Below are 16406 nucleotides of genomic sequence, written 5' to 3'. Positions count from 1 at the left end.
ATTTTTAGTAGTCTATATCTGTGATGAAAATCTATAGATTAAAATATGGGAACTTTCCGTTTTATGATCAAAACTAAATTTCATGTGCGTATAAGCTAGTTTGTTTCAAATATCAAAACAAAGAGCATCATTGTTCTTAATTAGTGTTCATATATAATCGATAGCGAAATTCAAGGTGAAATAACGGAATCATTTTTTACAAAAATTTTCATTTATAAAAAAAATATGAGTAATAAACTTATGGTGTATGGCATTGTGCCTTAAGGTAAATTGCTGGAACTTTCCGTACCATTTTTTTTAATCTTTGAAAAAATTGGATTTTTGAGAAAATTTAAAATTTTGAAAATCTTTTGGAAGAAAAAAATTTGGAAAAATATATTTTTTTATTTTGAAATATTTTGGAAATTTTGAACTTTTTTCAAAGCAATCGCACTGCTTTAGCTGCATAGAGACGAAATATTGAAGCGCGTAGCCTTTTAACGGATAAACATTGGTACGGAACCCACCCATACAGCACAAGATAGTCCGGGGACTATCCGGCTTGTCCGCTACGCGGTTGCAATATCGCGCATATTCCACGGACCGTACAAGGACTGTCCGCATTGGGATGTCTCAAATCCGCGAAATCGTACGGTCCAGGGACGATCCGTCATGTCCGCACGCGAGGACAGTGTCCAAACAAATATTTTATTATTTTGGTTAATAAGATGTATTTAAATAAATAAGATGTATTTCATCTTTTATTAATTACAGATACTGTACTCAAAAATCTTCCAAAAGAGACAAAGCATGCGGTTGCAGAGGCAGTTAAAAGTTGGCTGAGACATGCCAGCGAACGGTTGATGAGGAATCAATTGTAAGATCATATACATACATTATTTCGAGTTTAAAATTTGGGGGTTAGATCAATAAAAACTAGTACGAGAGTTTTTAAAGATTTATTTAAAACCCATTTTATTTCACATCCATATGTTGCCTCATTCCATATTCTAATTTAACACTAAAATTAACTAATTTTTCCACTGAATTAAGGCTAGGATTATAGGCGAAATGTATGGATGTAAAATAAATTTTTGAAAGAAATTCATGTTTTTTATTGATGTTACGCCCGATTACTATAATATAGTATATATTATTATTTATATATATATATATATATATATATATATATATATATATATATATTATATTTATGTTCATTATTTTTAACTATTCATTCTATGTTTCAGAAAAGGAATGCCAGTACAAGACCAACAAAATTTGTAATTGATTGCTTTATAAGAATTGCTTTTATGAGGAATTGTTTTATAAGAATTCTAAGAAATCCTAAGAAATACAATATATGTTTTCAAATTAATGTTTTTTTAATATATTATCAATGCCAATATTATTTTCAGCTAGATATTATTAATTAAATAACCCATAATTAAGTACAATGTATGTACAACCTTACGGCCGGAATATCCGGCGCGGGATAGCCTACGGATCATCCCTAGGGTCGGTCAAAATTAAATTTCAGGGATACTGACGGGACAAGCCGGACTGTCCATGGATGATCCGCGGACTACGAGTGTCCCGCATGCGTACATCCCACGGAATTTCGTCGGATCGTCTTGTGCTGTGTGGGCATAGAAATTTAAACAAAATTGATACACACATTATTAAAATCTCCAGAAAATATCTGATAATTTCATGTGCATATGTCTAATGATCGTTTTTGACCGCCAAAAGGCTTTTTTTTTTACTTTTTTTACTAGATCTCCGAAATCCCTAGACCTGCCTTCCCAAAAATTTAATCAGTTCTTCATATTGTCAATACAAGCAAAATGTTTTTTGAGTTATTCAAATCGGATACTCCGTTCTCTTAAAAACTGAGTTACCGTCTTTGGCACTTTTTGTCCCGTATTTCCGAAACGGCTAGACCTGCCTGTGATAAAAACTAATCAGCACGTCTCCTTATTAATACGAATCGAATGTTTTTTGAATGATTATAATCGGTTAAATCGTCGACGAAAATTTGTATCCGCGCACATACACACACACATCAGTTTTTCTAAGGTATGCCAAAATGTTCAGAAACCTCTGAAACGTAAAGACAAAAAAAAAATTCATTTACGATTTTTTTTTGCGATCACTATAACTTACCCTACGCCTACGGGTAGTTTAAACTGGAGAGTAAAAGAAAGGTTATATCTGTACAGACCAATTTTAATTTTTATCAATAAAAAATGCAATACTTAATAGTTCTTTATATTTGTTTTATTATTGAAATAAATTAAATATTTATAATTTATTAAATGTCCTCGATATTAAATATATTAATATTTATGTTTCGTTAGTTATTCATCATATTAAAAACTTGCAAAAAGTGCTTTTTATAGTGATTTTCCTTTAGCACGGTTTTGTCATATAAAAGTGAATTTTTCAAGTTACACTTTTTTTTGGAACGTATCTTCCGTGTAAAACCAATATATTTTATTGACACAAAAGTGTGCTTATTCTTTTGTTAGATCTATGAATCACAAACAGCACAAATTTTATAAACCAAATTCAAAATAATTTAAATCAGATTTGTTTATCGCAAAATTTGAATCTAATCAATCTATTCAATTTCCAATTGTCAGCCAATCTTTTATTCTTCTAGATGAGGTGAAATTCATAAGAAGTCAAAAGCATAATGCCCAACTCGTGTATAACATGTACATTTACAATCGCAAGAAAACGCTCCATAACGGCTGCACGACCTGGCGTTGTTGCGAAAACCTAAAGAAGTACAAATGCAAAGCTGTCTGCATCACTTTGAACGATAAATTCGTGGAAGCTAGTCATCAACACAATCACCCGAACCATTGGGAAAAAATTGCAACCAAGACATTGTACGATAGAAGTGAATTCACTGATGATCTCATTGATGAACTAGAAGCCAATTAGATAATAGATAGATGTATATTATAGTATTGTATGATTTAGTGGTTTATTATTTATTATTTAGTTCTTAAGAATGTAGATACACAAATGAAAATTGTACATATACTTATTTTGTAATACTGTTACATAGTTAATATTTAATAATTAGATTTTTTTGTTCGATGTTGAGACTATTGTGTTTCATGTTCTATTTGATATGTTTTATTTTTCATTTTTGTGTGTTCAATACTATAGTATTCCTTCCCTCATATTAAGTACAATAGGAATAAACTGTCTTATAATTAGTATTTTAATAAATATAATAAAGTCTATTATTTTATAGTATAAAGAGTTTCAAAAATTTTAAAGAATATTTTAATGAAAATTCACTGAAAAATAATCACTGACTGAAAGCGAGATGAAAAATAAAATACCATTAAAATAGCTATTACAAAATAGGGGTTTTTTGTAAAAGGTTGAAAATTTAGGGCTGTATGTGTGTTGATGTTGGGGGGTTTCTCAACCCCTTTCGAAGTATTTTATACTCCAAGGAATAATAAAAAAAATTAAATGTATTCAGAAAACAAAAATTAATTAGAATACAAATATAAATTAAAAATAAGGTTCTTCTTAATCCGTAATCAATAAAAAACTTAAATATATTCTATATAAATTTTATATAAATGAAAAAACAAAAATGAACACTAATTAATATTGTATGAAAATGTTATCTGTTTGGAAGTCCAAGCCGCGGCAGCTATTTGGTTGGATCTGGAAACATCAGCGTAGTCGGTTGGAAATGTTGAAAGGGAATTCGAACACACTGATAACAAAACAAAAACAACTGGCTGACTTGACACACAATAGTAACTTAATCCACTGATAATATTGAACTGATAACAAACACTGAAAGGAACTGAATGTACTGATTGAATGATTTAAACCGAAATGAATGAAAACCACGGAAAGAATGGAATTGAATACTGAAAGAAACTGAAAGTACTTGTCGAAAGTAACTGAATGAAAGAAAGCCACGGAATGAATAGACTCGAACACTGAAAGGAACTGAAAGTACCTGAACGAATGAAAGGCACGGAATGAATAGACTTGAATGGTAAAACTATTGCCTGCATCGGCCTTTTTTATGAGTCAGAATTGCCCGATTGCCTAAATTTGAAACGTGTTGTCCAAGTAGAAAAACAAACCTTTTACAGGTCCGACAACCTACACAGGTGCGGCGCAAACATTTTCCCCCGACTAAAAGGTTAGCCTTTTATACTTCTGAAAATACTCGAAATTGGTACATAGTGAACCTCATGATTAGGAAGGATAGAATTGCCAAAATAAATTCAAACTTTCATTCAGAGTAGATCGGTTACGGAAGCCTGACCTCGCGCCAGGGTCCCGCTCTCGCGACCTACCACATTCACACAATCTAGATTGCGGAAGTTTTATTTTCGCGCCAGGGTCTAGATTTTTGGACATTTACAAGAATCTTCCAGAGACTATGAGGGATGTTCTCATCGCCCTGGAGATTGAAAATTTGGCAAAACTATATATAGAAGCAAATATATCATGAGATAGAAAAGTTTTTTTTTTTTTTTTTTGAAATGAATAATTCAGATATAAACTATTGAAGAGGTAGGGGGCATAGTTTGACAACAGGCCGCTTGATTAGGGTATTTCCCGTTTTTACCAATGCTACTCGAACCACTCCATCGGAGCCCGAAAAAACCTCTTCAACTCTTTCCCAACCCCCAATGAAGCGGACGCGCATTCTCTTGTTTTACAACTACCAAATCACCCTTTTCAATAAGATTAGTGACTGTATTCCATTTCTGTCGGACCTGTAGCTCGGTTAGATATTCCACATTCCATCGCTTCCAGTAAGAAGCGACAATATGATCTAACAATTGTTTTCTTTTAGTCAAATTCAAGTTTTCATAGTCAACGGGCAAATCCGACAGAGGCTCTTGCATTAAAAAGTGCGCTTTAAAACTAACTTTAAACAAATGGGTCTTCACTGATTTAATATTCGCCTCCCATATACCTCCAAAATGTGGGGCAAACGGTGGATTAAATTTCCATTGAATATCATGCAAAACCAATAATTCATTGAAACGCTTTTTATACTCTTCGGAATTTAGGAGGAGGAATAAGGAATCAAGAGTATTTTTGGCTCCTATAAAATTGGTTCCACAATCGGAGTAAATACATTTAATAGGACCACGCTGGGCTAGGAATCGTTTCAAGCAATCTAAAAATGTATCGCTTGTTAAATCTGAAGCTAATTCGAGATGTATCGCCTTAGTGGCTAAACAGATGAACAAGCATATATAAGCCTTGTAGGTTCGAGCGCCTCTGTGACGACTCATGGAGATATTGAAGGGGCCTGCATAATCAACGCCGACGTTTAGGAAAGCTCTACTGGCTGTTATGCGCGGTACTGGTAAGTCGCCCATTAATGGAAAAAGGGGTTTCGGATTCTGTCGAAAACAAGTTATACACTTGTGAGGACGATTACGAATTATTGCACGAGCCGACAAGATCCAATATTTTTGCCTCAATAAAGATAATACTAAGTTTGATCCAGTATGTAAATTATTAATATGGTAGTAATCTATAAGACAATTTACTACTTGGTCTTTTTTTGGCAAAGGAAGTGGATTGTTATTAGTTGTTAATCCTAATCTACCTTTAACGCGTAAACAATTATTAGAATCCAAAACCAAATTTAGTCGGCAAAACTTCTTCGAACAAGACTTTCCGTTCGTTAATAGTTTGAATTCTTCGGGAAAATGATGCTCTTGGACTAAACGAATAATAATTACCTCGGCTTGTTTCAAATCTGAAGTCAAAAGTCGGTTTCGATTTGTTATAATTTTACAAAACTTCAATATATAAGCGAAAATTCTTACAAGCTTGCACCAATTAGAAAATTTTTGCGTTAATTCATATAAAGGATTGATCGGTGGTATGACACTCTTTACTATTAGAACGTTAGCTTTTCTTTCTTGATCAATATCTCCGGAAGGTTCAACCGTTTTTGCAGGCCAAGTTGATATAGGACCATTTAACCAATCCGGCCCAAACAACCAATTCTTATGTTGGATAAATTCCTTAGGTCGTAGACCTCGGGAAACACAATCGGCTGCATTTTGATTAGAAGGAATGTGAAGCCATTGTGCATTAGGAATGAGATCCCGTATTTTTGTTACCCTATTGGCTACAAATGTTTTCCAACGAGTAGCCGGTCCTGCTAACCAGTGAAGGACAATCATAGAATCGGAAAAACAGTAAATGGAATCAAAATCTATACTATGTTGGTTATTCGTTAATATAAAATTCAGAAGTTTTGACAGTAAATGACAGGCACAAAGTTCAAGCCTGGCTAATGTTTGGTTTTTAATCGGTGTTACTCGTGATTTTGAAATCAATAAGAAATTCGGATTGCCAAGAGATTTAATATAAACTACCGCTCCATAGCTTGCTCTGAGCTATCCGCGAAACCAAATAATGTACATTTGTTTTGTTTTGACGTTTCGAGATAACGCGGAATCTGATAGTTATTAACGTTATTAAGATGCTCTAATTCGGAATATACGGCTAACCATGATGTAACAATAAATGATGGTAATTCCTCATCCCAATCGATTTTTAAGGTCCAAATTTTTTTCAATAATATTTTTATCTTAACAACTATCGGAGTTAGGAAACCCAGAGGATCCCAGATTCGCGCTATTACTGAAAGAAGTTGTCTCTTTGTCCATTTTCTCCACGTAAGCTTTATTTCGAATGAAAAATTATCTGATAAGGGATCCCATTTTAATCCCAATACCTTTGTAGAAGATTCTATTTCAAAATCCGATTTAGAGAAATGTTTGTTTTGTACATCAGAATTAGGAAAAAGTTTACGTAGATTAGAATTATTAGATTCCCACTTTTTTAATTCAAAACCACCAGACGATAATACAGTCTGCAAACCTTCGCAAATAGTTTTAGCGCTATCCAAGGAGTCGATACTTGTAACCACATCATCAATATAGACATCGTTCTCAAGAATTCTAGAAATAGATTGAGAATATTTGGAACATTCGTCTCGGGAAAGTTGTTTGATGGTTCTGATAGCTTGAAAGGGAGATGACGATAGACCAAAAGTTACAGTATTTAATTCATAAATGCCAATGGGTGCATCGGGAAACGGTCTCCATAAGATTTTTTGATATTTTCTATCTTGTTTACGAACCCAAATATTACGATACATTTGTTTGATATCAGCTGTTAATGCTATAGGCCCGAAACGAAAATTTAGAAGGATTGAACAAATGTCGGTTTGTATTATAATTTAGGACCAACATGCAAAATTTCGTTCAAGGAAGTGAATTCTGAATTTTTCACAGATGCATCAAACACAACGCGTAAAGGCGTGGAGGAACTTTCTTTTTCGACTGCGAAATGTGGAATATAATATCCATTTTTTATTTTAATAAAATCATCGACTTCATGATCTACCGGACAATAATCGACAAAGGATAATTGGTTTTGAGTCAGGTAATCTTCTATGACGGCGGCATATTTTTTATGAAATTCGGGATTTTTCAAAAATTTATTTTCAAGCATGTGGTATCGCTTTAAGGCTAAATGAAATGATTTGTATAAATTCCTGCCTTCACTTTTAAAAGGCAGCGCTACTACATATCGTCCATCTGGAGATCGCGTAGTAGTTGTAGTAAAATGGTTTTCGCATAAATCATCGTTAGAAGAGGGGATTATTTCGGGAATGTCTTCTAATTGTAAGAATTTATTCATTTGTAAATGAAAATCTGAATCTGAAACATTACATAAATTAGTAGAAGTGCCGGTATTTTCATATAAATCAGGAATGGAACCTAATATTAGATAACCCAACCGGGTTTCTAGGGCCACAGGTAATCCTTTATCATTTTTAACCTGATTAGTGCCAAGAATTTCGCCGAAAACATCGCAACCCAAAATTCCGTCGACCTCCTGGGGTGTATGAAAGTTAGGATCCGCTAAAGGATAATTCAGAAATGTTTTGATGGATGAAATCGGAATGGTAATTTGTGGTTGCTTTCCCACTATCTCGTGTACTACGTATGCACAGACCGATAACTGATAAGAATCAATTAAAGATTTCAAAGTGAAATTAACTAATCCAATAACTTTATGTGACGAATTGCCTAACCCGATCACTTGGGTTGATATTGGAAGAATTTGTAAATTAGCCTTTTTGCACCAAGTTAATGTCACAAAGTTTCTATCGCTTCCCGAATCAATAATTGTACGTAATAAAATGTTTTCTTTTCTAGTAGTAACTTTTACTACTGCTGTCGGTAATATGGTAATATGATGTGCGATTTTGTTTTGATTAAATGCGCATAAAACCGTACTATTTGATTTGGAATTAGAAAGATTATTTTGATCCGTACTCGCAAAATTGCTGCCAGTATGCAATAACGAGTGATGTCTTTCGTTACATAATGAACAGGTTTTATTCGATCGACATGTAGTCGTTATCTTATGACCCAAACAATTGTCGCATAAGTTTAATTTTTGAATAAGGGATCGCCGATCAGGTATACTCAATGATAGAAATTTCGAACAAATAAACACTCTGTGTTGTTCCCGACACATAAAGCATTTGTTATCATATTTATTTTTTAACAAAAATGACCGGCTAATTTTAGTGTTTTTGTAATTGGGTTTGTCATTAGTGAAATTGTTGGTCATACCATATACTTGATTTTTTGCCTGTTGTGACTTTTGAAGAAAATGCAGGAGGTCTTGGTATTTGGGAAACTCACCTTGATAAAAATGCTCGAATTTTTCTTGTAACAACGGATCGAGTTTCGAGAATGCCAGTGACGTAATAAGGAAATCATAGGCGTCGGGAATATTCAATTGGGAGAGCGCTTGCACCGCGGTATCGAATTTTTCAAGGAATGAATTTATTTGTCCAGATGAAAAGGTTTTGAATGACAATAGTTGTTTGAAATAATTTGTGGCTAAGTACCGTTTATTTTGGTATTTTTTTATGAGCGCTTCCCAAAGAATTTGATAATTATTTGCGGTCGGTAGTATAGAATGAAATATTTTTAAAACCGGACCCTGTAACGCTCCTTTTAAAAAATGAAATTTTGATACATTATCTAACTCTGTATTTTCATGAATTAGTGAATTAAATGTTTCATAGAATAATGGCCATTGTTGAATATCACCTGAGAATTTAGGTACTTCAATGGACGGTAAATGTTGCTTGGGTACAATGTCTTTAATTGAAGAACTATGCGCATTTTTATTATCTAATAATTTCTCAGCGTGTTTTATTTTGGCATACATCGTTTCAAGGGCCTTTATTGCGGAATATTCCGGAATGAAACTAGGATTATCTAAATATTTTAATTTGTTTATTTCATCACACAATTGAATGAATTGTTCTCGAGCATTTTCAGTAATATATAAATTTTCAAGAAATTGTGTCTTGTTTGAAGGGTCAATTTGTTGCGATAGATCGTACGTTTCTTGCACAATTGAAAAGTACATCTCTCTCTTGGCGGTTAGACGTGCAATTTCTGCACCAATATCGATTTTAGGCGCCATTATATATTTTTGTTTTCTGTATACACCCAATTAATCCTAATAATAATTAGGATCCGGCTCAAAAGGACCAAATGTTGATGTTGGGGGGTTTCTCAACCCCTTTCGAAGTATTTTATACTCCGAGGAATAATAAAAAAAATTAAATGTATTCAGAAAACAAAAATTAATTAGAATACAAATATAAATTAAAAATAAGGTTCTTCTTAATCCGTAATCAATAAAAAACTTAAATATATTCTATATAAATTTTATATAAATGAAAAAACAAAAATGAACACTAATTAATATTGTATGAAAATGTTATCTGTTTGGAAGTCCAAGCCGCGGCAGCTATTTGGTTGGATCTGGAAACATCAGCGTAGTCGGTTGGAAATGTTGAAAGGGAATTCGAACACACTGATAACAAACAAAAACAACTGTTGACTTGACACACAATAGTAACTTAATCCACTGATAATATTGAACTGATAACAAACACTGAAAGGAACTGAATGTACTGATGATTTGAAATGAATGAAAACCACGGAAAGAATGGAATTGAATACTGAAAGAAACTGAAAGTACTTGTCGAAAGTAACTGAATGAAAGAAAGCCACGGAATGAATAGACTCGAACACTGAAAGGAACTGAAAGTACCTGAACGAATGAAAGGCACGGAATGAATAGACTTGAATGGTAAAACTATTGCCTGCATCGGCCTTTTTTATGAGTCAGAATTGCCCGATTGCCTAAATTTGAAACGTGTTGTCCAAGTAGAAAAACAAACCTTTTACAGGTCCGACAACCTACACAGGTGCGGCGCAAACAATTTCATTTTCGATTTTTTTTTGCGATCACTATAACTTACCCTACGCCTACGGGTAGTTTAAACTGGAGAGTAAAAGAAAGGTTATATCTGTACAGACCAATTTTAATTTTTATCAATAAAAAATGCAATACTTAATAGTTCTTTATATTTGTTTTATTATTGAAATAAATTAAATATTTATAATTTATTAAATGTCCTCGATATTAAATATATTAATATTTATGTTTCGTTAGTTATTCATCATATTAAAAACTTGCAAAAAGTGCTTTTTATAGTGATTTTCCTTTAGCACGGTTTTGTCATATAAAAGTGAATTTTTCAAGTTACACTTTTTTTTGGAACGTATCTTCCGTGTAAAACCAATATATTTTATTGACACAAAAGTGTGCTTATTCTTTTGTTAGATCTATGAATCACAAACAGCACAAATTTTATAAACCAAATTCAAAATAATTTAAATCAGATTTGTTTATCGCAAAATTTGAATCTAATCAATCTATTCAATTTCCAATTGTCAGCCAATCTTTTATTCTTCTAGATGAGGTGAAATTCATAAGAAGTCAAAAGCATAATGCCCAACTCGTGTATAACATGTACATTTACAATCGCAAGAAAACGCTCCATAACGGCTGCACGACCTGGCGTTGTTGCGAAAACCTAAAGAAGTACAAATGCAAAGCTGTCTGCATCACTTTGAACGATAAATTCGTGGAAGCTAGTCATCAACACAATCACCCGAACCATTGGGAAAAAATTGCAACCAAGACATTGTACGATAGAAGTGAATTCACTGATGATCTCACTGATGAACTAGAAGCCAATTAGATAATAGATAGATGTATATTATAGTATTGTATGATTTAGTGGTTTATTATTTGTTATTTAGTTCTTAAGAATGTAGATACACAAATGAAAATTGTACATATACTTATTTTGTAATACTGTTACATAGTTAATATTTAATAATTAGATTTTTTTGTTCGATGTTGAGACTATTGTGTTTCATGTTCTATTTGATATGTTTTATTTTTCATTTTTGTGTGTTCAATACTATAGTATTCCTTCCCTCATATTAAGTACAATAGGAATAAACTGTCTTATAATTAGTATTTTAATAAATATAATAAAGTCTATTATTTTATAGTATAAAGAGTTTCAAAAATTTTAAAGAATATTTTAATGAAAATTCACTGAAAAATAATCACTGACTGAAAGCGAGATGAAAAATAAAATACCATTAAAATAGCTATTACAAAATAGGGGTTTTTTGTAAAAGGTTGAAAATTTAGGGCTGTATGTGTTTTATAAACGTATCATAAAAAGTGGACTAGTGGTGCATGGCAACGTGCTTTAAGGAAAAATTCTGGAACTTCTCGTACCATGATTTAAATTTTTTATGAACTCAGAAAAGAAAAATGGAGAATTTTGGATTTATCCAAACGTTTTTAGAAATTTTGAAAAGAATTGGTACGGGAAGTTCCAGCAATTTGCCTTAAGGCACGATGCCATACACCACTAGTTTATACATAAAATCGTATTGTTTATTATTATCACACTTTATTAACTTTCCGTAGAGTAGTTATAGTAATTGTCTAAAAATCGTAAATATTTTTTTTGTGTATGAACAAAATTACAGTATGAAGAAAAGCTCAGTTTTAGGGAAGGCATTTTTTTATTTTTGATTTCAAAGGTTCAAAAAAATATTTTTTGTTTCAAAACTTTAATATTATTTACTGATGTAATTATAAATTTGAAATAAAAATAATAAAAAAAATTAACATGAACGGGATTCGATCCTCCGACGATACGCATACGCATACGCAAAAATGAGAGCTCAGTCACTTTACCACTAGGCTACGAGTGAACTGACAAGAGCGCACGTTGCAAGTTTTGTATAGCGCGCGCTGCTAAAATGCAAACTTTAATTAATTTTTATAATTAAACCGCTTTTCATAGGCCTCTAATATTTTACCACGGTCAGTTTGGGCATCAAATCTACCATTGTGCCAAGTTTCATCATCCGAGACGAGCAACGCGCGGGTTCTCCTTTTAAGACCAAATAAATATATAACGTAAAAATCGAATTTGTAGCAGTATTTTTATTATAAGCTCTATGCATGTAATACATGAAATAAGTCGTTAAAAAAGTACACTTTTATTAACTCTTTTCTTTTATTATAAAAAGTTAACTATATATTCATGTAAGCATATTGATATAACGCATTACATTAAATTTAAATAATTTAAGTTACAACAGTTTTTTTTTAAGTTAATAATTACACGTATGTATCGTGTTTTTATTTTTAAACCTGATCGTTTTATGGGTATGATCAGTTTGGTTCACTGATCAGTCAAATATAATTTCAAGTTTTAGACAAAATTAAAAACAACACATTAAAATAATCAAAATAGTTTTATTTATCCTCTCGTCTAGTCTGCCGAAATAGAGTTTATTAAAGAAAGAAACACGAAAATTATTAGAGTTAGATGTAAAAAACTAACTACCTTCTAAATAAAATACTTTCTCAAAAAATTATATGAAAATTATATATCGTTTTATTTTTCATTTTATTTTGCATCTTTTTTACTTTATTATGTAAGTCTAAACGTTTCTCGTCTAGGATAAGATATAGGTAAATTTTAAAATTTATCATGCAATATACTCACGTTTCGGTCACACGGATCAACCGATTTGAATGGTTCGATTAAACATTCGATTCCTATTGATAGGGAGATGTACTGATTAGTTTTTGGCAAAGGCAGGTTCAGCAGTTACGGAGATAAAGATCAAAGAGTGCAGAAAATAGAAATCGAGTTTTTGAGAGAACGGAGCATCCGATTTGAATGATCTAAGAAACATTGAATTAGTAATAATGATTGGGAGAAGTGGTCATTAGTTTTTGGCAAAGGCAGACCCAACCATTTCGAAGATACTGAGCTAAATGTGTAAAAAATGGCAGTTTTTGAGAGAACTAAGCGTCCGATTTAAATGATTCAAAGAACTTTCTGATTGTCTTAACAAAATAATTGATTTTAGAAAAAAAAATATTGTTTCAACTTTGTTTTTTCATTTTTTTTTTTCAAAAAAAATTTTTTTGTATATCGAAAGTAATTCAGATTTTATTTTTAATTCTGACTATAGTTCTAATATACTTCAAACAAATAATTTCAACTTTGCAATTCAGTTTATATAATTCTTATAAATATTAGACAATGTTACAATATTAATAATAATAATCTATTTGAAAACATTCAGTATATTCCTCGAACATTTCGTTACGGTACGGGAAGTTCCAGCAATTTGCCTTAAGGCACGATGCCATACACCCCACTAGTTCTTCCATATATTGAAAATTCGTGTTCTAACCGTTATGACAATAAGTAAATCTTAGGTAAAATTGGAAAATCTCAAAATAATTATATGGAGACACTTATCAAATTGCATATCGTTGTATTCGTAATTTTATTCTGGATCCGGTGGTCTCCGAACAAAGATTTATGTAATTCTCTTTATGTAATTCGATACAATAGCTTCCTAAAACTTTTAAAAGTAATATCTTTTCATGCAATAAAACAAAACATACCTGCAACAAAACAATTAAATCAAATCAAATTGCAGTGTAGAAATCCTGTAAGTCCTGACATCCTATCAAATACGAGATTCATTCTGCAACAAAGTGCTAATAGAAAGATCTAAACTTTGTTCAGCTGATAACACAACATGCAAATCATAAAATATCTTATGGCCTTGTCTGAAAATTTTATCATACCTTTAAGCAACACATGTTTGTTTTAATATGGTGGTCAATAGCAAATACATTTTAATTATGAGTACATACCTCAATAAATCTATCCAACGAAGCAATTTATTTCTTCTAACGTTAATTATAACAAAATTCACTTTCTTATTCATGCGCTTTCTTCACTTAATATACGCACATGATTGGTGACTCAGATATGCCGCATTATTATTAGAAACTAGCCGGCCCGACAGACTTCGTCCTGTCAAAAAAATTGTAATGTGGCGGTGTTTTTGTGCCTACCTTTTCTCTATTCTTTGCAAAAAATTATCCTGAACAGAACCGTCACCCTGGTAATAATTCGGTGTGAATTAAAAATAATTAAATAAAACACTATAAGCATTTAAAAGTAAGTAATTTTAATAATGTAAATCATATTAAAAAAATCAGTTCAATTTTCATTGTAGGGTTTTTCTAAATTAATACCACAAACAAACATAGGTTATCTAAATTAATACCACAAACTCCTAATGATACCATAAACGCACTGGAAACGCATTGGGATGCATGGTGCGAGAACATCTTCTGCTTTATACTATCCTTTGAATATAGTTGGTCGATATTTCGCAACATTATAATTGCCGATCCAACCTTTAATTGAAGATTGTGAGGTGACAATCCTAGCAAATCCAGCGGAGTTTAAAAACTCCGGTGGATCGTCTTGGTTAGTTGCCGAATCAAATGATTCGCCTGTAATTTGTTCTTGAATTTTGAAATTTAATTAATTTACATCAATGTTTTTGGCTGCCAATATAGCTTGATTAATAGAAAGATATTTCTATGTTTATATAAATATATTCAAAATTAGATTATCAAAAAACTACACAAAATGTCATGACATAGATCATTGTTTTTTTTACAAATTGCGTTGCCTACTCGATTAAAGAACAAAACGGCTGCTTTTAGGGTTTTCCCGGCAACTATTCGTTTTTTTCTCGCCGTAACAACCATCCATGGACTTCAACGAACATTTTAAAAAAAGAATTGGCCAAATTGGTCCAGGCGTTGTTGAGTTATGCGCTTACCAACACATTTTGCGATCCATTTTTATATATTCGCTCCGAGCGTGACTGCAGCGCCCATGCAGCGCCGTAATAAATATGAACTAATTGGGGGTATCAGTGTGTGGTTTTCATGGGTTTTACATGTTTGTTAAAGAAAAAAGATATTAAATAATTGTTATAAATAATAATAAACAAGATACAGTAATAATGTGAACGCTGAATGTTTATTGAAATTATTAAATTTACTTCAACGTACTTAAAACATAGTTAAGCATAATGATTAATTAAATAAAGAAATGCAGTAAATAATTTTAAGGTTAAGTGCCTCAAAGCTTATGTCATAATCTCGGAATAGTTCTTAATAAAAACAATATAATAATGATAAATAGTATTTTATCAATAGAATAAGTAAATGATAAACTAATTTACTCATTTTTTTGGTCAAACTAAAGACTTAGACACTATTATAAAGACATAATTTAGACATTATTATAAAGACAAGACCAAGTTGACAAGTAGGTAGGACTCAATACCTCGACCGATTCATTGCAAATGCGATCATAGGGCTTGGGAACCCACGGTGATCCATCAACACTACAAATATATATTGGCATTATTTCAGCATTGTATTAATTAAACTGTTTGCAAAATAAACATTTTTTTCGCTATGTGATAACTTTTATTTTTCTTTTAATCATAAAATTACAATTATTATATAATAAAATGTAATTAATATATAGATAATAGTTACATAATCAATGTACAATATATAAATATGTATTTTTCATTATTTCAGGCTTGTATTAATTACATTGTTTTACAAAACATTTTTTTAGTAAGCATTAAATTTTGATAATACAACAATTTTTTTGACTTATAATTTTTCTTTTTCTAAACATAACAATTTTACAACTATTCATAATACTCCAAATTGTATTTTTATAACAATAAGGTTATGATACTTACTTTATTCTTCTAACCGCTGCGATCCACTTTTCCCGTTGATTTTCTTTCCACTTAGCTGTAGAAAATGTATAGAATTTGCAGTCACTTTTTCTGCTGGTATTTCTACAACCCACTACACAACAGACATGGTGGTTCATTTTTAATTATCTTATTTAAATTTGAAATAAATAAATATTTTATGTGTTTTTTGTTTAAAATTTTGTTTATAATAGCCCCTTTTAGTGCTCCAAGTTAGCCACTACGAACGCTTCGGTCGATTTGACTTCCCTTCCATGCCTTCGCACATAGCCAATAAGAAGA

The 16406-nt window shown here is 31.7% G+C and overlaps 2 protein-coding genes and 2 long non-coding RNA genes across 4 annotated transcripts in view; 3 read left to right on the top strand and 1 right to left on the bottom strand.

Moving 5' to 3' along the window:
- The first annotated feature begins 2134 nt into the window (after positions 1-2134).
- LOC113384394 lies at positions 2135-2768 on the top strand. Its single transcript, XR_003367936.1, has 2 exons — positions 2135-2186; positions 2645-2768. It is a non-coding gene; the product is annotated as an uncharacterized LOC113384394 (long non-coding RNA).
- A 1878-nt stretch (positions 2769-4646) lies between these two features.
- LOC113386538 lies at positions 4647-6188 on the bottom strand. The gene has a single exon (XM_026624317.1). The coding sequence runs from the start codon at positions 6186-6188 to the stop codon at positions 4647-4649; it is 1542 nt and encodes a 513-aa protein (XP_026480102.1).
- Positions 6189-10364: 4176 nt separating this feature from the next.
- On the top strand, positions 10365-10998 carry LOC113384393. The gene is made up of 2 exons (XR_003367935.1): positions 10365-10416; positions 10875-10998. It is a non-coding gene; the product is annotated as an uncharacterized LOC113384393 (long non-coding RNA).
- A 3295-nt stretch (positions 10999-14293) lies between these two features.
- LOC113386537 (double-stranded RNA-specific editase Adar) overlaps positions 14294-16406 on the top strand; it is an 11773-nt gene continuing 9660 nt past the window's right edge. The window contains exon 1 of the mRNA XM_026624316.1: positions 14294-14298. Coding sequence (XP_026480101.1) covers positions 14294-14298 — 5 coding nt within the window. The remainder of the gene's footprint in view (positions 14299-16406) is intronic.

Source organism: Ctenocephalides felis, unplaced genomic scaffold (genome assembly GCF_003426905.1).
Source record: "Ctenocephalides felis isolate EL2017-DRISC unplaced genomic scaffold, ASM342690v1 CF-g0.4_SCAFFOLD_03571, whole genome shotgun sequence".
NCBI lineage: Eukaryota > Metazoa > Arthropoda > Insecta > Siphonaptera > Pulicidae > Ctenocephalides > Ctenocephalides felis.
The sequence above is the reverse complement of the archived record's forward strand: the minus strand, read 5'-3'. Positions and strand labels throughout refer to the sequence as shown.

Excerpts from the sequence above, each read along its gene's own strand:
- LOC113386538 (XM_026624317.1), bottom strand. The coding sequence starts at position 6,188 with ATGATTGTCCTTCACTGGTTAGCAGGACCGGCTACTCGTTGGAAAACA.